The 22,358-nt window shown below is 39.9% G+C and overlaps 2 protein-coding genes across 2 annotated transcripts; one reads left to right on the top strand and one right to left on the bottom strand.

The window, feature by feature from the left end:
* Nucleotides 1-2: 2 nt before the first annotated feature.
* Nucleotides 3-8,039, top strand: bicdl2l (bicaudal-D-related protein 2-like). The gene is made up of 6 exons (XM_028596032.1): nucleotides 3-862; nucleotides 1,537-1,656; nucleotides 1,741-1,899; nucleotides 4,572-4,648; nucleotides 4,745-4,865; nucleotides 7,001-8,039. The coding sequence occupies exons 1-6, from the start codon at nucleotides 314-316 to the stop codon at nucleotides 7,361-7,363; spliced, it is 1,389 nt and encodes a 462-aa protein (XP_028451833.1). The 5' UTR covers nucleotides 3-313; the 3' UTR covers nucleotides 7,364-8,039.
* Nucleotides 8,040-10,114: 2,075 nt separating this feature from the next.
* Nucleotides 10,115-17,236, bottom strand: abhd11 (abhydrolase domain containing 11). The gene is made up of 6 exons (XM_028595222.1): nucleotides 16,977-17,236; nucleotides 13,976-14,111; nucleotides 13,439-13,612; nucleotides 12,978-13,148; nucleotides 12,310-12,491; nucleotides 10,115-10,769 (listed from the first exon to the last, which is right to left on the bottom strand). The coding sequence occupies exons 1-6, from the start codon at nucleotides 17,099-17,101 to the stop codon at nucleotides 10,634-10,636; spliced, it is 924 nt and encodes a 307-aa protein (XP_028451023.1). The 5' UTR covers nucleotides 17,102-17,236; the 3' UTR covers nucleotides 10,115-10,633.
* Nucleotides 17,237-22,358: the final 5,122 nt, after the last annotated feature.

The following is a 22,358-nucleotide window of genomic DNA, read 5'->3' as shown; positions in this document are numbered from 1 at the left end:
CAAAGGATCAAAAGCCCTCCTCCCTCTGTTCCCCACATCATGTGTTTGTGTAGCGACTGAAAAGGAGGAAGAGAAACTATACAGGCCACATGAAGCCACTGCCTCCACTGACATCACATCATGTCATGTCACATCCTTGTGAAGACGCACACATGCAATTCAGGAAAAACGAGTTTGGAGACATTTCTGCGAGTCACCCTCCCTCCTTTCTTTCTGTCTACCTCTCGCTCTTTCATGTTTATATACATCCTGACAGTATCTCCTGATGGTTTAATTCACTCTACCTCTGCCTGTGACTTCTTCCCAGCTGATCATGGACTACGCTCAGTCTTTCTCAACCCTCAACGAGAGGCTGAGACCTAAAATAACAAAAAGCGAACAGCTCTACTCCTCTCTGAACAGACTGGAGGAGAAACAGTCGAACTCGCTCAGGAGCAAATCCTCATCTTACCGACCCACAGTTCTGCCAACAGAACCCGAACCAAAGGACTGTGTGGCCACAACAGAACCAGAAGATCCAGAGGAACCTGAAGACAACTGTGAGCAGGAAGATTTGGTCTCCGATGAAGAAAATTGTGCCGATCGGTTAAACAACTCGTGCCTCATCACTGAGTTCAGTTTAAAAGATTTAGAAGAAGAGGAGTCGGTTGACGAGAGCAGAAACACATCCTCGCCTGAGGAGAAAGAAAACCCAGGTGAGCTGATCTCAGAGGGGACAGGTGATTCCTCAGAGTCAGTAGCTACGGGCGGTGAAGGTGGGAGCTCCTTCCAGAGGAGCTACGTGAACCGGACTTTACCAGACCTGATCAACAGTGGCAGGCCGCTCAACCGACGTCGGACACTGGGACATGTCTCTGACACGGTAGGATACCAGTCTTTATAGGTCTGTGGGTTTAAATTGAGGTTGTTAAGTGTCCTGAAAAATCTTTCTTTTACAGTGCATGATCTAATCCAGGCTTGTCACACAACAAAACCTAAGGGGAGGGGGGGGGCGACAGCCCCAGCGGTCATTCAGGAGTGTATTTACAAAAAACAAAAAAGATGCAAAGTTGTTTCCAGAACGCCAAGAAATCACGTACTGCAACATAAGTATGATCAAAATGAGTTTGATGCTCTGACGTCATAGCGCAGTAAACTTAGGTGTGCAGAGAACACCTTTTATGATTTTACAGCTGATGATAACAGGGTTTGATTTGTGGTTATGATGGAGACAGTGTTGGTGGGAAATGTTTTGTGCCTCATACTTCATGTTAATAACTTTTATCACACAGTCATCTTGGTGTGTCTGAGTGTGTTCCTATGAATGTATTCATTTGTAAATATTTGCAGTGTTTGCATGTGCTGAATAACACCTCAGCCAGTAGCACTGGATTTCATGTCTACAGTTTCACTCAGGAATCCAGATTAGCAGTTTCTGTTTACATTGTGTAGAAAATGTCACGAGGTTGTACTTTCTGTGTGCAGGCCTACAATTATCTACACTGCAAAAAGTGATGGCTTGTGAAAATGTACTGATATGATATTTATTGTTTGCAGCTTAAAGAAGTGCGCAGAGAGGTGGAGCTGTCTCGGAGACGAAGTATCAAGCTTAAGGCGCAGGTGGACAAACTACAGGAGAGCAGAGAGGGACCGGGATGGAGTCAACACAGAGAGAGGGTAAAGGTTACACAGAGTACCAGGACATCTGTAGGACACATCTGCAGAACTACTATGATTTCTTTCTGTTCATTTTTATCCCAGGTCACAGAGGAGGTTCTGTCCATACTGGGGCTACTGCGCCCGCTGACAGAGTCAGAGTCCAGCCCAACTGAACCCTCTCCTGGTGTAAACCGCCTGGACGCTTCCCTGAGCCAGCTGCAGAATGTGGCCCGCAAACTGGCTATTAGTCACACCAAACAGGTAAAGGCAACACCCGCTCAGTTAAAACTCCTTACCCTTATCATGTCAATCTCAGTTTGAGTTGATTTAAGTGGGCATGTTACCCGGGAAAATGTTTGCTTTGCACATCCAAGTGGAACCTACAGCACATATTTACACACAGAAAGTTTTGATTTGCAATTTCTATCTAAAATGTGACTTTATTAACTTGAGACAAGTAGTGGCATCTGCCCATTTTAAAGATGTATTCACCTGCAAATTCTAAAAGACAGAAAGGAATTTATTAGGGCTGCAACAACGAATCGATAAAATCGATAAAATTCGATTACTAAAAAAGTTGGCAACGAATTTAATTATCGATTTGTTGTGTCGCGCAACTATTAGGCAACCTAGTCGCGGAGATAAAAAAAAAAAATTGAGTTAAGCGCAGATTTTTCAATCTGTTATGTATATACAGTGGGGGAAATAAGTATTTGACCCCTTGATGATTTTGCAGTTTTGCCCACTTACAAAGAATGCAAAAATCTACAATTTTAATCATATGTACATTCTAACAGTGAAAGACAGAATCCCAAAGAAAATTCCAGAAAATCATATCATATGAATTTATTAAAATTGATAACCATCTGATGAGGAAAAACAAGTATTTGACCCCCTGGACAAACAGCATGTTAATATTTTGTAGAAAAGCCATTATTGGCCAGCACAGATGTCAAACGGTTTTTATAGTTGGTGACAAGGTTTGTGCACATTTCGGCAGGGATGTTTGGCCCTCCTCCCTGCAGACAGCCTCCAAATCATTCAGGTTCCGAGGTTGTCACCTGGCAACTCGAATTTTAAGCTCCCTCCAAAGATTTTAAATCGGATTCAGGTCTGGAGACTGGCTAGGCCACTCCAGAACCTTGATGTGCTTCTTCTTCAGCCACTCTTTTGTTGCTTTGGCGGTGTGCTTAGGGTCGTTGTCATGCTGAAACACCCATCCTCGACCCATCTTCAGCTCTCTCACTGAGGGAAGGAGATGTCGGTCCAGAATTCCACGATACATGGCACCGTCCATCCTCCCCTCAATACGATGGAGTTGTCCCGTCCCCTTGGCTGAAAAGCACCCCCAAAGCATGATGTTGCCACCACCATGCTTGACGGTGGGGATGGTGTTCTTTGGGTTGTACTCGGTGTTCTTTGCCCTCCAAACATGACAAGTTGAGTTGAGGCCAAAAAGTTCTATTTTGGTCTCATCTGACCACATCACCTTCTTCCAGGCCTCTTCTGAGTCGTCCAGGTGGTGAATGGCGAACTTCATGCGGGCCTGTACATGTTTCTTCTTGAGCAGGGGGACCTTGCGTGCGCTGCAGGATTTCAATCCATGACGGCGTAGTGTGTTACCAACCGTTTCTTTTGTAATTGTGGTCCCAGCTGCCTTCAGTTGATTCATCAGTTCCCCCCTTGTGGTTTTGGGATGATTCCTCACCATTCGCATGATCAGGGACACCCCACGAGGCAAGATCTTGTGTGGAGGCCCAGACCGAGGGAGGTTGGCGGTGGTGTGGTGCTTCTTACATTTCCTGATAACTGCACCGACAGTTGATCTTTTCTCTCCAAGTTGCTTTCCGATTCTCTTGTAGCCCATCCCAGCCTTGTGCAGATCAACAATCTTGTCCCTGATGTCCGTAGAAAGCTCTTTGGTCTTGCCCATGGTGGCTGCTGGTTGTTTGGGTGTTGACAGGTGTCTTTCATACAGGTATCGAGGTGAGGCAGGTGTATTTGATGTAGATAATTGGTTCGGATTGGGGCTGTGTCTTAAAGAAAGACTAACTGGCTTGTAGGAGCCAGAATACTTGCTGTTTGTCCAGGGGGTCAAATACTTGTTTTTCCTCATCAGATGGTTATCAATTTTAATAAATTCATATGATGTGATTTTCTGGAATTTTCTTTGGGATTCTGTCTTTCCCTGTTAGAATGTACATATGATTACAATTGTAGATTTTTGCATTCTTTGTAAGTGGGCAAACCTGCAAAATCAGCAAGGGGTCAAATACTTATTTCCCCCACTGTATTATGTGCTTTGTCCCATATCAGTTATTGTTGACAAATATAATAGTGTGTGGTGTATAAACGAACTTAACTTGCACTTACTACAATGATGGTAATAATTTTAATGAATAAGTGTGTGTCTGTCTGTCTGTCTGTCTGTCTGTCTGTCTTGTCTGTATCTGCTATTTGGGTTACTTACCTTTACACAACTATTAACTAAAACAATAAGTATGCATGTATCGAGTTGATGTAAATTAATGCTTTTTTTTTTATTCGATTCATCAATTAATCGAAAAAATAATCAACAGATTAATTGATTATTAAAATAATCGTTAGTTGCAGCCCTAGAATTTATATTGTCAACAAGTAAAACAAGCCCTGAGCCCTATGCATAAATATTAAAGCTCACATGGGAGGCTCATGATGATGCATCATCTCAGCTATGTGGCCCGACAGGTAAGTGACAGTATCAGTGATCTGAGTCTTTCTGGTTTTTACCATATGTAAGGGTAAGTCACAAGGTGGGTGACTGACGGTGGGATTAGATCAGAATCCTATAAGAAAGGCAGGTAAGAGAAAGTGAAGTCAGTGAGGTTAGAGACAGAGAATAACAAGAGTTGTGGCAAAACATGACCTTCCTCCCGTGCTTGTTTATTTAAAAGTTCAAATCTGGAGAAGGAGCAGAGGACAGTGCTGTTCTGCAGCAGGCGTTACGGGACAGAGATGAGGCCATGGAGAAGTGAGTACACACACTCACATTTAAGGGGGAAAAAAGGAAGCTGAAGACCTGAATCTATTTTAAAGAATGTATCATTCTTTCCGTTCCGCTGTGCAGGAAGAAGGCGATGGAGGCCGAGCTGCTGCGGAGTAAAACGGAGATGATGTTGCTAAACAACCAGCTGCTGGAGGCTGTACAGAAACGTCTGGAGCTGGCAGTGGAGCTTGACTCCTGGAAGGTAAAACCTGAGACAAGGTTAATGTTTAACAGAGACAAAAACAGTGGATAAATTGAACAGGGAATGGTGTAATCACTGAACACTTAAATACAAATGAAATATGGAGTCATATTGAGCAACATAGAGACAGGGTGAGAAGTCTTGAAAAGTAGGACACAGAGTTCACACCCACACAAACAAACACATAATTAGAGTTAATTACACACGTTACATTCAGAACTCTGAAAATGTTCAGCTGTAAAACACACAAAACAAACTATGTTTAAAATTCACACTCATTACATTCAGCACATGGAGTGCAGGCAATAACTGCCAGCTGGTATCCTGCCACAGTGTTTGGGCCTCAGGCCCATGTGTTCATCTGGTGAGTGCCTGGCTCACTGCACGGTTACATTGAAAACTACTCTGCACTTTGCAAGTGTTGTCAAGTTTACTGGTGAGAGCAGCAGTGTTTGCTTTAGCTGTACACTCAGAATCTAAACAGATTTTACCTAAACTACTGTTTAAAAAAAAAAAAAAAAAAAAAGCCCCAGATTTTTGTGTGTAACATATTATACATTTGCAAAATGTCTTTCCTATTTAGAGCTAAAATATCAAAAATTTTAGTATCATTGTTGCAAAACTTATATTGGTCAAATCGTTCTCTGGATATGATTGGATTTCATTATGTGTCGAACCCTCACCTGCTCCATTTGTCTTTCAAATTTGTCTGTGGTGTATTTTATTTCTAGTTAATTTTTTATGGAAGTTTCAATTTAGACCCTCCTCTCTAAGTACCTTTTTAATACTATCTTTTGGTTGGACAGTAGGAAACAATCAAATAATTTTCTTTATAGATGGTCCCTTGCTTTGTTGTATGAATATTATTGGGGTGCGGAGGAGGGTAGAATCTTATGTTTCACTTAAATTTTCTTTGGGCCCTAATTTAGAAAGAATAACTGACTTGGTACAACTTGTTTCACCATTACCAACTAAAAGAGGCAAAGCATAAAGAATTTGAGATAGTGTAATCTAATATAAACCTTAATAAAATAGTTGAATAATAATGTTTTAAATAGTCCGCAAAACACAAACACACACACTAGAAGTAGGATAAGTTATTTCCAACTGTATGGCAAACAAATGAATATTCCAGCCACTCTCTATTTTAGAATAAAGAGATACTAAATAAAAGGCTTAACTTGAATTATAATATGGGCCAACTTAATATGAGACATTTAACTTTTTTTATTATGATAAAGACTAAAGTGAATTGGGTGACTGCTGGTAAAGATAACATTAAATCACTATTACACACAATTCATAAACATCAGTGTTCAGTGTTTCTCATAAGCTAACATATTAGTCCTATTAGCTAATCGACTGAAAAATGAATCCCTCAAACAGGCCTCTTTATGACTCTCTGTGCACACTAAACCATTCATTTGTGATCTTGCAATGGAAGGCTGAAATATAAAATTAAATGACCCTTCCCTGCTCTCACAAAAAATACATATACCCCTTTTCTTACCACCTTTCTTTTCCCAAAATATTTAGTACAATCCCTTATTCACCAGTGGTACTCAGTACCCTGGAAATCCAGAGTTCTCGCGAGAGCACAATTTGAATTTGCTCAGCGAGTCACTCTGTAATTGAGTAATGATGCTCATTAACTATGCCTTTGTAGCCGAGCTGCACCAATCACATCGGTGTATCTGATATAGGCGGGCCAGAGGCGAGCTAAACAGATGACGAGAGTTTAATCTACCAGTTAGCTACGCTGCTAGCTAAGCATATGGGGCTCTGGACCCCGTGTATTGTTGTGATTGGTCATAGTGTTATCCAATTGCGTGCAGTGAGATATTCAAATGCTTGCTTGGTGACGCCCCTCGAGTTGGACCATTTTCATTACTCAATGCCAGACCCTTAATCTTTCGGATTTGGGTCTGGATTTCCAGGCTAGGTACTCAGTGTATATTGCTCTGAAAACAGCCATGTAAAAGATAAATAAAACTGACATGAAGATTATACTCTCACTGGTTTAATATCTGGCTAATTACCACATTTCCTGTCTCTCATCACGGTTTGTAGTTTTGAAGTTGCAGGTTTTCAGTATTTCTTGTTCTCTGACAAATGTTTGTTTTTATTTGACTCAGGAGGACGTTCAGCTGATCATCCACCAGCAGCTGCAGAGTCAGCAGCAGGCAGAGCAGGCCAAGAAGAAGCCCTCCCGCCTGGGCATCCTGAGGAGAACCAACAAACTGCCCATCCAGCGGCCAACCAACTTCTCTTTGTCTACACCCGTCCCTCCCACAACCAACTCCAACCAAATCTTCATCCCCAGAGCTGCTGTTTCCCCTGCTCCGACTCCCAGCACGCCTCCCTCCACTAGCACCCAACGCAACTGGATGGACAAGCTGAGGTGGACCAAGACCAGTCGTCAAGGAGACCAGGATGCAGCAGGGCAGGAGTCAGAGGGCAGGGGTGACAACGGCTTCCAGGTCGTGTCCCTCGATTGAAACAGTAATGATTTTGCACCGAGTACTTAAATTATGATGCACAGTGCTCATGTCTAACAATTTAAAGTCCCCCTCATGTCTAACAATTTAAAGTCCCCCTCCAGTCATAACGTTTTTTTTTTTGCTTATCGTCACTTTGTTGTTTGACCACATGATGTATGTGCAGAGTTTGAAGGCTCTTTTCACATTTATCTGCCCGAGGGGGAAGGATTCTGTGCTCATTTAAAATCTGAGTTTAACACGTGTATGTACAAGCATGGTGTGTGACATCACTGCTAGTAGCCAATCGTGGTCCAGCATGCAATTTACACACGTGTGATGTGGAAACACTGGGAATGGACTTTTCATCTAGAGTCCAGCAGTTAAACCTCTGAAATGAACAATATTTACATATTCATATATATTGGTTTTTCCAATGTGGAAGTAGGAGTAAATGTAATTTTGAGATGTACGAGGTAACTAAACCTCTTTGTGGAAAAACCGTATCAGACAAATTATTTTTCATGTCTTAACATGCCTGGAGGGCATAGTTCATGTATTCTTGGGAAAACATGCTTTCGGAGGTCTGCGCTCTCCAAGTGCCCTTCTAATTTAATACTGTAACACTTGAATGCCTGAATAATGTTGTCATGTTGTGAATGAGTGAAATTCTTATGCAAAAGCACCTTCAAACCTCTTCCTGAGTCAGACTGCAGTTTGTCACTACATCACTTTAGATCTTTTCTTGTCTGCACTTTTTCTTGTTGTATTTAACATTCAAAAGAATACACGTCACAGATTTGTAATTTTATTGTAGAATATCAGTTCGTACATTTTCAATAATATATAATCCACTCCTATATGCTTCTTGCCCACATTAATGTATATATGCCATTATCTGGACTGGCAACGTTTTCAACAAATTGAGATGAATATAGCACAGCAAAGTTACACCTGATGACAAGAGAAAAGGCATGCTCATAGTGAAACAAACAATCCTGAACAGATAATTGGTCTAACAGATTTTCAATGTGATTGAATAAATTCACTGTTCTATATTGTTGACACAGAGTCCCCCGCCTTTGAGAGATTCTTGTCTCAATTTAAAACACTACAGAAGCTGAATCCAACAACACCCCAACAATCTCGCTCTTCATATTGTGCAACAACAAGACAAATCGGTCCTGTGGTTGAGGACGAGTGGGAGCTTCTCCACTAACTGAAGCGTTATAAAAAGAACAAAATAGGGAGTGTTTGACTCAACTAAATTCTGATAATTTAAAGCCTTTTATACTTCTGTATTCACATCAAACAAACATAAAACATTGATTGTTGTAAACATCTAGTGCTATGAAAGGATACACCCTCATCTGTTAAGCTTCCTTGTGAGAAGATTCACACAGAACTGGCAACCCAGCTGCCAATCTAAAGTATGCTAGTTATTTTAGAATATATATGTATATATTTTTTAATTTTCATTAAAGTTTTACAGAAATGGAAAAAAAAGGAGTTTGACAGAAGAGGCACACATTTACAACACTGCTTATTCATACAGATGGCAGTTTCACTACTGTACTGTACTGCTCAAACCCATGTAAACTGAAATAATATTAACACTATTACGATTCAATAACAACATACATTGCTGCAGCTTATATTTGTGAGATACCTATATAGCCTTGCACCTTAGTCCTAGAGATAAGTGAGATACGGATAATAAATCGGTAAAACATGATTCATCAAAACACAGATTGGACTGACCAAATACAAAGACAACATTACCACGGCTTACGCCAGACAGACAGGAGAATACTATAAGTGTTTCATAATAAGCATTTCTAATTGTAACCTGAGGCCGCATTTCCACCTGGTATTAAAATCTAATCTGAGTAATCCAATCACTTAGTCATCTTTTATTGTGAAGAATTTATAGAAAATTAAACCGTTCCACCGTTTTGCCGGCGCTGCTTTGAGCATTCGCGCTTCTAAATAACAAAAGAAGAAGTTGCGACGTAAAAACAGAAATTACTGTAGTAATATTCTACATATTCTTGAATTCGGGGATGTTTTATGAAGGTTATTGTATACCAGACTTTCCAGACAACCGCAGGGCACAGAGCTCAACATAAGATCAGGCAGCACCTTAACAAAAACAGCGACACATCACCAACAGTTTAACATTCAAAACACACAATTCACTCTCAGGTTCTGTGACATGAGAAATACTTTAAATGAGTACGTAGTTCCACTCACAGTTGAGTAGGCGGTCCTTAATGTGTCTTAGGACACATACGCATACACGCTGCTTAAAAGAATGTGGTCACATGTGGCCTAAACTGCCTCCGAATGTGGCCTGAGTGATCAGATCCCACCTTTACTTAGAGCTGTTCACTTGTGATCAGATCACTCAGATCAGATTTTAATACCAGGTAAAAATGGGGTCTGAGATGTTCAGGAAACATATTGTGTGTACTGCATTTGAGTGGTTCAGCTTGGTTTTCATAGAGGATAATGTTGGCATAAAAATATAACCAGCGCTCTCGATGACCTCGAGTTGTGACAAAGTCCCTGACCTGTAAATCCTCATCTCTGACATACAGCAGATACACAGAGGAGAGGACGTGAGAAATTAAGTTCCAGCCCAAAATATTGAATATATCACTATGGTCAACAATAAAATAACTACAACAAACCATCTGTACACATGAAGTCTGCATTGCAGACTTTTAGCAGAGATTGAACCTCCTGACACAATACCAAACTCCCTTGTGCTAAGAAACAACTATTTATTCACTCAGCTTTTCAGATATACAGTACATTTTTCATTCCAGTGCTGTCAAACCTTCCATATCCAACCATCTTACTGCTGGTACACTTCAGCCCAGATAAAAACTTTATACTGGCATAGACGTTTCACGGTAAAGAAAGCACTGTGCAGAGGAGTTTCTTTGGATTAGTAAATCACCTCCAAAACAACCCCGTTATGTTATATATTGTCTACTTACCGACGTAAAAATCAATGAAAACATATCGAGAAACCAGCCCATCTAGTGACACTACCTGTATAGCAGAGAGACTAAAAAAAGTTTACCTACGCTAAACTACACTAATATTGTTAAAAGGACTGACTGCTGTAAAAGGGTAAGTTTGGTCCAGTGTTGTCAAATATTAGCATCATTAATGTCTCCACTTGCTCTCGCTGAAGCTGCTGAATACAAACCGTCATTTTCGGTGAGGGCACGCTCAAGGGTGCCGACGATTGAAAAGTTCTGAGGCGTAGGCAGGAGGCAGCTAGGACTGGAGAAAGGAGATGATGGAGCTGATGAAATCTAAGGGTTTATCTGCATGGATCCAGTGGCTTGCGTCTGGGATGTACTGGATGTCAGCGTTAGGGAACAGCCTCTGGATTTCTGGGTAATCGTCGGAGCTGGATCAGGAGTGAAGACACAGAAGGAAGAATTAGAATATCAGGGGCCGTGAGGGCAAAGGAGACGAGAGAAAGATGAACAGTTAACAGGAAAAAGTTTGCGTTAATAAAAGTCGTGTTGGCTGTCTTAGTTCACGGTGGTGAAGATTACGGAGCCTCCTAGTTTTTGTTTTATTACCCTCAGCTACAGTAGTTAGCACCCATTAGCTCGGAGGGCTAACTTGGCTCGTTTACTTTTGTAAACATCTTTGTCACCCTGAACGTCTCACCGAATGATAGTACACAGTGACCTCCGTGTTTACTTCTGAGGCCAGCGTGACGTCTTATCTTCTTTTGCGCATGCAGGTCAGACAACCAGAGTGCCAGAACAACAGAGAGTCCTTCCTTTTTATAGATAGAGGATAGAAAAAGTCAATCAACTTCTTTCTAGAAAAAAAAAGTTGAAACCACAGCTGGTGTGTTTACACATTCAGAATGAAGAGGGAGAGCCACACTGGCAAGAACAAAGCCATGTATCCAATAAATCAAATTGTATTTTCTGTTTGTTTCACAGCAGTTACGTTCTGAAGCACAAATAAACACACCCACCCCAAGGCTGGCGGTAGCTAGGGGCCAGGGTGGGCTCAGCCCACCCAAACATGCGTCTTGCCCAATCAAAAGTTGTTAAAAAACTGTTGTTTGTTGAAAAAAATAGCACAGAAAATACCAGTACTGTTTCCTACTTGTGATTGAGCGGGCAGCCTAAAACCCGCCTCCAAAGTTGCCCACTGGCCACCCCCTCTTCTCATTGTGTTCAGGACATGGATGTATTATGGTTCAGGGCAGCACAAACGCACATAGCTCTGAAGCAAACCCATCCGTCGCTCTATGTTCACTGGCTCTGTAAAATTAGAGATGAGCAGCGCGGCTTCCGTGGGAAGTGTAGCAGCTTCAGTTGATTATAATGGACACGCTGTGCTGCGGGCATGCTGCGGCAGACGTGTCCAGCTCAGAGGTTGTGCTGCGTCCGTGCTCCATGTACTGTATTTCTTCCGTAGTTTCGGTTTTCCGGCTCCGCTGTCACTAAACTTTGTCTCCACCAAAATCCAGGAAATTAAGTGTTTAATACTCAAATGTTTATGGGGCAGACCTCCAGAACCCCCCACTTCCTGTATCCCCATGAATGTTGGCACAAAATCTATGTCTTTGGGTTGCCAGTCCAGCTGGCCTTGAGGTCAAAGGTTTGTGCCATCTCACCAGGGTTTTCTAGTGCCCTTCTCTGGGCTACTAACCGCCCAAGTTGCCCACCTATTATTTTTACCAGCCCACCCTAATATAGCAGGCTAAAAATGGCCCTGCCCCCACCTCTGCACAGCCCTGCAGGAAGGTGCTACGTTGTGCTGCAAAATGTTCTTAGCCCTTTGTCCAGAGCAAATCATGAAAAGCCAAGTTAGGAACAAGCACTGCAAGTAAGCTAAGGCTATGAACGCTATTATAGAATTTTCAGTATTCTACGCTAATGTATATGATAATAAATAAATAGTTGCTTGTTGTTTTATACCTGATATAAGCAGAACTGGCTCCACCCAAAAACAGTGTAGGTCCATCATAGACAGTGTTAAAGTTGGGGAAGCTCATGATGTCATCAAGGTGCGCCGAGATGGCCGCCAGGTTGACCCTCCAGGCATAGTGGCCATTGTGCTCCACTAGGTTAGTCAGCAGGAACTGACGCACCGAGCGCTCCTGAGGGAGGGAAGGACAGTTTATGATTAGACTGCTTTAAAAACAAATACATTTTTAGGTTCAGAGTTTGACTTTAAAGCAACTACAGTCAATATTTGTAAATTCAATGGATCACACATGGGAAGAGAGTTGCTTGTAGTGATGAGCCCACAAATAATTATCAACCCGACTTTGCACTGTCTCACAACTTTCAGCTCATTATTTTAGTTTTACAGCCCACAACTTACGTTCACTGCTCTCGTAGCTTCGCTTTCAGCCTTAGCAGGCAGCTGTTCCTGCTTTAGCAAAAGAAGCTCTAAAAACGGACTGAATGCCACCAGCTCAGCACCAAACAGCAGACAGACAGTTATGGACTAGCTGGTGAACAAACTTATGCATTTAGCAGTTAAAGAGCCAGATATTTCCCCCAAGTGGCCAAATCAGTTATTGCAGGTTTCAATTCCAAAGTGAACAGTGAATAGTGTGAAATCAAAAAGGAATTCTGACCTTGACCAAACTGCGCAGCTGATCCTCGGCCATCCGCCTGGCAGTGGAACGTGGGATGTCACTGGAGATCTTCAGCTTCTGCATGGCCTGGATGTAAGAGCGGAAGTTGGTGCGTGTGGTGGTCTGGGCTGGACTGATGTCCACTACCACCAGCCTCTCCACTAAACCAGACTACAAACAGAGACAGATAGATTGCGGTAAACAGGTAGGAAAAGAGGGGGAAACCAATGAAACAATTAAAACAGGACAGCTAGGTGTTGCATTAAGACCAGAGGAAGATTATTAAATTCAAAGAGGACGGGAATGTACAATGAGAAAGGTCACACCCAGTGAAACATTTAGGAGCAATCACATTGACCAAGAGTGCCATAACTAAAATCTTTTAAAATTGACCTAAATTCCATCTCTGACAATTTCGGGTCCTTCTGTACATTATTCATGGTGACATTTCTGCTGCTGACCTGCGTCAGGGCGGTCGTCATGGCTGTTTTCCCTCCCATGCTGTGGCCGATGAGGACACACTTCTCAATGTGCAGCTGGGCGAGGAGGTGTTTCAAATCATCGGTCATCGCTTCATATGTCAGCTCTGAGCTGTGAGGGCTGCTGCCATGGTTACGGGCATCTACAGTCAGCACCTAACTGGACAAAGGACAGTTAGGACACTTGGAATTCGGGAAAAGAGCCAACACAGCGGAGCCAACACAGCGGAAACCAAGCTCCAGCTCATGAAAGTGACTGCTAAGGCTGTATTGTGCACACATGGTGAGGAGTTTCTTCAAGAAGCCAAAGAGCAGATTATCTATCAGTAGTATTTATTACAACAGTACTGACTGCTGAGGAGTTGTGTGAAATGACTGGCAGCACACTGGTTGATTGTGCATTCCCATGCCTTCTTCTTTAAGAGGGCTAGTGTCAGGCTGTGAGAACAAACTCAAACACATAAAGGTGAATTGTTTTTGGTGTGACAGACAGGTGTCATGTCTTCATCGCTGCATTACCTTTCGGCCTGTGCGCTGCACCAAGGACTTCGCGATTGAGTGAAAGTTGGATTTGCTGCCAAAAAGGCCATGGAGAAACACCAGGGGAGTGCTCTCTCCCTTCCCATCGAAGACATCATAGGTCAAGTTGACTGGGCTGGGGGAAAAACATCCATGTTGAGAAGTTAGAATCTGCTTATGTCTGTGGTGAGAATTATGTCACAACGACAGCAACAGTAAGACATCCAAGTGATAAAACTGTGGAAACTGTTAAGGAGTGGATATGATAAAATAATTTCTTCAACTTCGAAAGAATTTGCTGAACATCTTGCTTTCCTAAGTTGACCCATTGAATTCAATGATTTCTGATTTGTGGTTGAAATGGTTTTGCTTCCACCTATTGGTACACTGTAAACCCAGATATAGTTGTAATTAAACTTTTTAGTGGTCACTACTTATTCTTTCATGTTTTGTTAAAAAACGTATTCATTACTAAATCACATTGTTTGTAATAATCAGAGTTTTTGTCTCTTTTTTCAATATTTTTGGCTCTTTTTTTTACGTTTAACACTTCTTTTCACTACCATTTATAAACACCACTAACACGAACTTATTACCAGTTTTACACTCATTTTTGGAATTCATGGTCAGTACACCACACTTATAGGAAATGATACCTAATTCTTGAGTTAAAAAAGCAGAAATTATGAATTTCATATTAAAGGAATGATAATTACAGAAGGGTAAATGTCAATGTTCAGTCTGGTTTTGAAACTTTATTTTCAAATGCTAATTATTTTTAATAAAACACCCAAAAGTCATTGAAAGTAGAGATCCTATCTTTTGTTGTACTTGCAAAGCGCGATGTATGGAATCATCCAAAGTATGTAGTAGGTATGTGGTAGTTAAAAAGAAACCCATATTTCTGATACATAGACATTTTGAAAAACGGGTCAAATTGAACCTGAAGACAACACAAGGGTTAAGTATGCAGTGCACAGATCATATTAAGCAGAGAAAACTAAGGATGTTAAGTTTCTGTATGGGAGGTGCGGGGTCATTTGAACTGTTCTGCGCTGAAGCGATGCAAAGGCTCATGGGAAGAAAAAAAAAAACTTGTTCTGAATGGTTTCTGTCCTAGTTAAAGTGTGTTTTAATAATGTTCTGTTAATGTTTTGGGTGTGCATTTATGTCATCTGGGTTTTAGTTTTGTACGGTTGATTTAGTGTTCATGTTTATCTACATTTATTGTTGCACCATGACCGAGACCTGGGGGGGAACTGATGGGATCTGGGCAGTGATAAAGTTAAAAGCCTATACTCAGTTTGCAAACTAGAAACTCTTTTTGTGGAGTGAAACTTGTCATGCAATACAATATATTGGGAAATTTCAATATTATCTGTGCATGGTACTTACTGTTACTTTGGAGCAAATGTATTGAATACATTGTTTTTGAGAACTATGTTGTCATAAAGGAAAAACAATATTTATATATTTCTTGAGTATTACTGGCCAAGATAGACTAACATTTTGTATTAATTATTTTTCTTTGCATGTTCAAAGCTATAGTGCGTAGTTTCTGTCTCCCCCAAGAGGAATTCTAAGTAATGAGACACCCCCACCCCTCCTCCACACAGCTGCTAGTAGTCAAGGAGGACAAGGAGGATTAAAAAAAACATGAACTCTTTTAGAAGAGGTAATTATCTTCACTCGATTTTCATTAATATAAAAAAGTTAGGCACTAAAGCTTTAACTTAACATGCTTATTTTAGACAACATTACTAATACGACTACTATTACGCAATTTTTAGTAATGACTAGCAATGTAAACTTGATTTGTCTTCTGCATTAACTTACTGCTCTGTGTTAATACAACTTGACCTGACATGTATTATATATGAATGTGTAAATTGGAAATCATTTTTATTTCACTGCGAATGTAACAGAGTGAGAGGACACAACTACATGCCATACATGTTATAGTCATGTGACAAATACTGGTAAAATTGATTGATTTATTTTCAAGTTTTGTTGGGACATTGTCATATGCCTAACATATATGCATTATTGATTCTATCAAATGTTAAAAATGGTGAAACATGCACATCAAAGTCTCTGAGACTAAGAATACATCTGTAAAATTACTTATTTTGTTCGACCAGGAGCCCAACACACAGAGATAATCAATTAATAATTATAGAAAACTGAGAAAAACCATCTTGTATCAAGATCTAATAATGCTTGTGGTTAACTGTTCAGCGTTGCACTTCATAGAGGCATGCATGGAAAAACACTACATTACACTCAACACAAAAAACATTTGAATCGTAATGTGTATTGTTGTAACTGATTGCACCTGATATATAGATTGCATTTACTACTCCACTTGTACACCTAGCTAGCTAAATATAATGCAGTCTTGTACAACAGCCCTGCAATAAATCACACCTTCATACTGAGGTGTTCCTAATATCGTGTCGATAAAAATGGGGTACACAGACCTCTCAGTATAACGCAATATTACGGACATGAAATTGAAACAGTTACTTCCTAAACCAGTTTCAATAACAATGTAACATTAATAAAACATATCTTATTAAAGTGGGTGTTGTATTCGACAGCATTCATTTTAATTATACTTATAAACTGGTTAGCGTAGCTGTAGCTGTAGCTGTAGCATAGCATATTGTATACTATACATGACAGCAATTATAGTTTTATTTAGCTACATAACCATACAATTTCAATAAGATAAAGAAACAGACAGAGAGTCCATGTCCAAAATCCTCTTTGGTAGCTCAACGGCAGGTTTTGCTAACCAGACGTCTGAATGTCATTTATTTAAACTGTGTAGCTAAAGTAAACGGTGGATAAAAAATACAAAGACACGAGCGGTGAATAATTTAACGGGCTGTTTTTGAAGGACATAAATTAGGCGGTCATGTCCACCCAGCACCAGCGCACCACGCTACGGCTAAGGCAGACAGAGGGCATCAGTTAGCCGGGGAGCTAGCAGGGATACCTGGATGAGCTGGCTGTACGGACACCGGGAGCCACCCCGCACACATCCTGCTGTCCGGGGAATAAACGACACGACGGCCGGCAACTCAGCAGTCCTCTCTGGATCAGGCGACACAAAGCACTCATAGCAGCATAGGTCCGTTACCGGTCGGTCGACAAACAGCATGTGCGTTTAAAAACGGCTACGATGACAGCGAAATCCGTTAAGTGTGCACGAACGGAGGAGGTCGCGAATGAATTGAAGAGGCTTCCCATAATGTCAACAGCTGATGCTGCGTCATGACGTAGGACGCACACTATGGATTTCCCTGGTGCGTTCCATTTACCCAAGGAAATTTCTATTTCTATTTACACAAAGAAAATAGAAAGAATGGATTATGGTCATTGTTTATCACATACGTCATTGGTGCCAAGCCTGTAGCATTCTACAATATTTGTTATGAATAACTTACCAACTATCAAACTATATTATATTTAATTATGTGCAGGGGGGCTAAGGGCTTACTTTAGCCAGCTCTATCCATAATGTTTCGTATATTGTCAGGAGGTGGCGCTAATCACCAAATTTAAATGTAAATTTAAACAGGGTAAGAGAATCTGGATCTCTATCACTTGCTGGTATTTTGTTAGGACGAACTAAGCAAACAGTCTATGGAACTAAATTAGCATTGGCACTTTGTTTTGGTACCATTTAGCTAGCAATTCAGAGCATCCTATGATTATCCAATTCCATAGGTTTAGGCACAACAGAAACAGAACAATAAGAAACTTAAAAGATGTATTTCAGTGGTAGGATAACCCTAAAATCAGCAATTCCAGATTGCTGTGATGCTAAAATAAAAATTGGCTACTCATAATGGAGAAAGGTTCCAACAGGTTCCAAAACATTTGCTAAAGCAGCAATTCAGCTTTAACTAAGGAAATCATTTTTGATGTCTTTATTTATTACTTTATACTAATAGCCCTTTTTATAAAAAAGTGCTATCAATGCAGTAGAGTGGATGTGAAGTTCTAATAAAAGTTGATAATTTGAGATTTTTCATCTGAATAAAATGCTCGTTTAAAAAGTATTTTTGTATGTCATGCAACCAGTAGCAGACTGCCTGATGAGAGCAAGCTGACCCACGTCAAGAAATTGGTCCATAAGCATCCCTGTATAGGCCTATTTCGATGCAGATTAAATCCAAACAGTTTGCAGATTACAAATTACAAAACCTTAGTTTAGCATATATCTTGACCATGCATTTAGCCCAAAAAATAGTCGTAATTCACAACTTGTCAATTTTACCTTTTTTTAATTATTTTTTTTGCCAAATTGTTGACCCTTTAAATAACAAATTTATATTGGCAGGAGGATATTTGTGATATCTATCTGCTCTACTATTACTGTTCTCATATTCATAAAAAAGCTACTTGGAAAATTGGTTTTCAACCTACAGTAATTCAATGCTTCTCTCCTCACGGATAGTTAAACTCTCTGGTCACCATCACAAGCTTCCGTCTGCACAAAAATGTAGTCTGAAACACAGTTCCTGCCTATGCATGTACACTTAGCATTCAATAAAGGCGGAAAAAGGAGCACCAAGATGTAAAAATATATACATTGTTTGTTGAGCCACTAGGTGGCGCTACAGTGACACGATGTGGACTCTCACCCCCAACAACATGACTTCCTTGCTGCACTACATAGAACTGATTCCACTGTTAGTACAGATGGCAGCAAATGATTAGGTTATTTATTTTCTAGATTTTCTGTATTTATTTTGTTACAAGGCTTCTGTGCTTTGTCAGACAGTGTTATTATGCATTGTGAAGTATTTTTTTTGACAAATATAGACGCAGGTCAATATTAGGTAAAATTATGGCATTTGCTTAATTACCTTTTATTAGCATGGATTTCCAGTGGTTAATTCTATTTTGCTTGCTCTTGACACTTCATTATTACAGTTTGTAGATTAAATTGTATGACTTTGAAATTTGTTAGCTATCAGTTCTGTAGTCTTGCATTGCCATATCTCTCCACAGTGCTGGAGTATGGTCTGGATACACTGCTTATCTTTTCTGGGACATGGGAAAAAACTCTGGCTTGTTTGTATTTCTTTCATTAACTTAACCAATCACAACATTATTTACGTCTGTCCTGTCTTGTTTTCTCACCCCAGCTTGGTTTATGATCAGTGCGGTTGATTTTTGTCCTCATGTTTGTGGCTCTTCATACTGTATGTAGGAACTTAAAAACAAACCATCAGTCTGTGGGCTTAGAGAATCTGTCCTTCCTTGGTGCGTCTCCCAACATTCATTGCTATGGGAGATGTGTCTGCTGGGACAAAGCATGCTGTGAGCTGTCACCATAGGGATGGCATGAGACAGAGGCCGGAGGGGGGAACGTGTGGTACAGATTCAACTAAGAGAAGAAAGGGGAATTGGTGAATGATGAGTGCACATTTTTTATTCCATTCACATTGTGTCACAACTTCAGTTTTCCTTAAACCAAGTGATACATACTGCCAGCATTATGTTTCTGATGCTAATTAACTTTTTTCAATAAATATTCAATCTGTAGCGATGCAATTATTTGAAATGCTGCCTTTATTTCAAATAAATATTATTTCAAGTGATATTGTATTGACAGAAAGTTGGCGAATTGCACCACAAAAGCAGATTAAGTGTTTATTTAAACAATTAAAAAATGTTATAATAAAATACAATATATCCATATCTATTTACAACTAAATACAAATGAATGGATATACGCAGGGGAGGAAGGAGGCCAATTGTTTGTTTGTTTTTAAATCAGAAAAAAAGATTATAATCTGAGATTCAATTAGACATTATCTCTTCGCCTAGCTGGATCTGGCCAGGGAATTTCATCAACATTACAGGCGATATCCTCATTGGCAAGACAACGTGGGAAGAACCGTCTTGAATGTTGAACCCACCTGCCACAGCTGCAAGTCAACCTGTTCACAGGTGTCCTCCATGGTCTGAATGAGGGGTACCTTTCCTCTGACTCCTTCTCCTCTTTGGATTTCTCCTTTCACCCTCCCTCTTCTTCTGACTCCTTCCATTTTGGTTGAAGGCAGGTGAACTTACCTTCTGCATTTTTATAGTGCTTAAACCTGATTGGTGTGTCTGCTATTAAGTGTTTACGCACCCGATGGCTGCGTTTCACAGATTGGCTCCTAGGTGTGGTAATATGACAGTTAGTGATTTGGAATTGCAAGGAAGTGACATCCTGATATACTTCTGTGTCTAATGTATACAAGTGTGTTTAGTGTTTTGCAAATCACTGTGTGTATTGTTTTGCCAAAAGTGTGAGGCTGACATGGTGCTTATAGTGGTGCACATCTGGGCCAATATTTTGCTCCTTGAGTGTAAGGTTTTGATAGTTGTATAATACTTTTGATTTCAGCGTGTAAGCAATCGGCAAAAACTGTAAGATGTTGACAGAAAACTTTAATCATTATTCTCATATACAGTGATAACTGATGCTCATATTCTTGACCTGCTTAAATTCTGAATGCAGCATTTATTTTCTTCTTTACAGTAATTGTATCTAATAAACAATGCCACAATATAACACATATTGTAATTTAAGCAGCAATCCAGTCATCACAAAGGAAGAAAAAACAGGAAAGAAATAGAGAATGATCATATGTGAGATCCTTTATTTGATGACCAGTATACTTTGACCTCTAAGGTACATTATGGAATCATAAAGTGTGTTTCAGCTGAAGAAACATAAACCAAAATGTTATTTGCCTTCAGTGAAAGATTGACTGCTCTCATGTATTTGTTGCCTGTGTCTGACAAACATTTAGAATCATTTAGACCCCAGTGAAGATCCCATTTGTTGAAAAGTTGCTTAGGTAAATGCACGTCAACAGTAGCAGCGTGTGTTGACCCACAACTGCCTCTCTGATTTACAATACAAGGGGACTTAACTTCTGCTTCACTGATACTTCTGCTGTTACTGGTGCTCGGTGACTGACAGTTTCAGTGTCGGTGTCACTTTTATAAACCTTTGCACCTTACATGTTTTTCATGTAAAAGGACTTGGAGAATATTAAAGAGATTTCAAAAGGGCCCTCATAATAGAGATACATGTTTATATATTTGTAATAAAAGCCAGTCTAGTGTATAATGTTGTCCTTACTGTTAGGCAAATTGCAAATTTCAAATGCAATTTTTCTTTGTATATAATATGTCATTTTTGTCCTTCTATTTTCTATATTTGTTCTCAAAACTGTGTATATATACATAAAGAAAAGTCAGACACTTTCCTGGAAAGCCTTTACTTGGAAAGAATGTGTTGTCAGTATCTTGATATGAAAACAGAGTCAGGCAGTATCTATTGTTTATCCGCCTTATGACAAAAATGATGATACCAAAATATTTCCGTCGAATTAGCTGCTATTTTTTTCCACAACAGCCCAAAATTAGTAATAGTTTGAAGACTTGTTAACCCTTGTGTTCCTGTTGCTCATGCAACTTTTTGTTTTTCTATGCTTTTCCTGACTCTTTTCCTGACGTTTTTGTCACTTTTTTGAGGTTTTTGTTGAGTTTTTTGCGCTTTTAAAAAACTTTTTGTAGCTTTTTTTCAACATTTTTGAAGCTTTTTTTCAGCATTTTTGAAGCTTTTTTTCAGCATTTTTGTCAATTTCTTTTCAACATTCTTTTACCAATTTGTTTTTTTTTTTTTTCATGGGAAATCCAATAAGAACAGTTAACTGCCCATTTATTTTACTTGTAAAGAGTGTTGTATGGAACCACCCACATTCTTTTTTTGACATTTTGGTTGAAAGAAATCAAAATTTCTGAAATATAGAAACTTTGAAAATGGGTCATATTTGACCCGAGGACAACAGGGGGGTTAAGTCATTAAAGACAGCTCAAAGCTCCCTGATAAGAACTGCAGAATTATCAGGACACTCTGGGAGAGGAAAGGAATGTTCTCCTTTCCTGGAAAACACAGTCATGAGACAACAACCACATCTTTAAAAAAGTGTTTGGGTATACTACAGCACTTGCTGTCGACCTTTTTATCTGAACAACAAAATAAATCGCAGCACACAGCTGCAGAGGAACAAACTGTTGTGGTGAATTATTTTTTACTCAGACAATTTATTTTACTTTTTGAAACACTTGTTTCCTGGAGGTGAAACTCTTATTTAGAGTTATTTTAATCAAATTACTAAAGCTTTAGCTCTGATGGACCACACACATGAGCCAAACTGCTCCTTTGTATTGTGTTTTTTTGCTCAAATTATTGGTCTCATATATTGCTATAGTATAGTAGATAGTACTGCCTCATCACATCTCTTCTGAGTCCTTTAAGCTTTATTATGAATATTAATATGTAACATCTTTATTGATGTAGTTT

This window comes from Perca flavescens, chromosome 13 (assembly GCF_004354835.1).
Source record: "Perca flavescens isolate YP-PL-M2 chromosome 13, PFLA_1.0, whole genome shotgun sequence".
Lineage (NCBI taxonomy): Eukaryota > Metazoa > Chordata > Actinopteri > Perciformes > Percidae > Perca > Perca flavescens.
The sequence above is the reverse complement of the archived record's forward strand: the minus strand, read 5'-3'. Positions and strand labels throughout refer to the sequence as shown.

Coding starts and splice junctions, on each gene's coding strand:
- abhd11 (XM_028595222.1), bottom strand. CDS start 17,101: ATGAGTGCTTTGTGTCGCCTGATCCAGAGAGGACTGCTGAGTTGCCGG. Junction 13,149..13,438: donor TGACGACCGCCCTGACGCAG/GTCAGCAGCAGA, acceptor CTCTGTTTGTAG/TCTGGTTTAGTGGAGAGGCT. Junction 10,770..12,309: donor GCCAGTTCTGCTTATATCAG/GTATAAAACAAC, acceptor CTCCTGATCCAG/CTCCGACGATTACCCAGAAA.
- bicdl2l (XM_028596032.1), top strand. CDS start 314: ATGGACTACGCTCAGTCTTTCTCAACCCTCAACGAGAGGCTGAGACCT. Junction 1,900..4,571: donor CTATTAGTCACACCAAACAG/GTAAAGGCAACA, acceptor TTTATTTAAAAG/TTCAAATCTGGAGAAGGAGC. Junction 4,649..4,744: donor AGAGATGAGGCCATGGAGAA/GTGAGTACACAC, acceptor TCCGCTGTGCAG/GAAGAAGGCGATGGAGGCCG.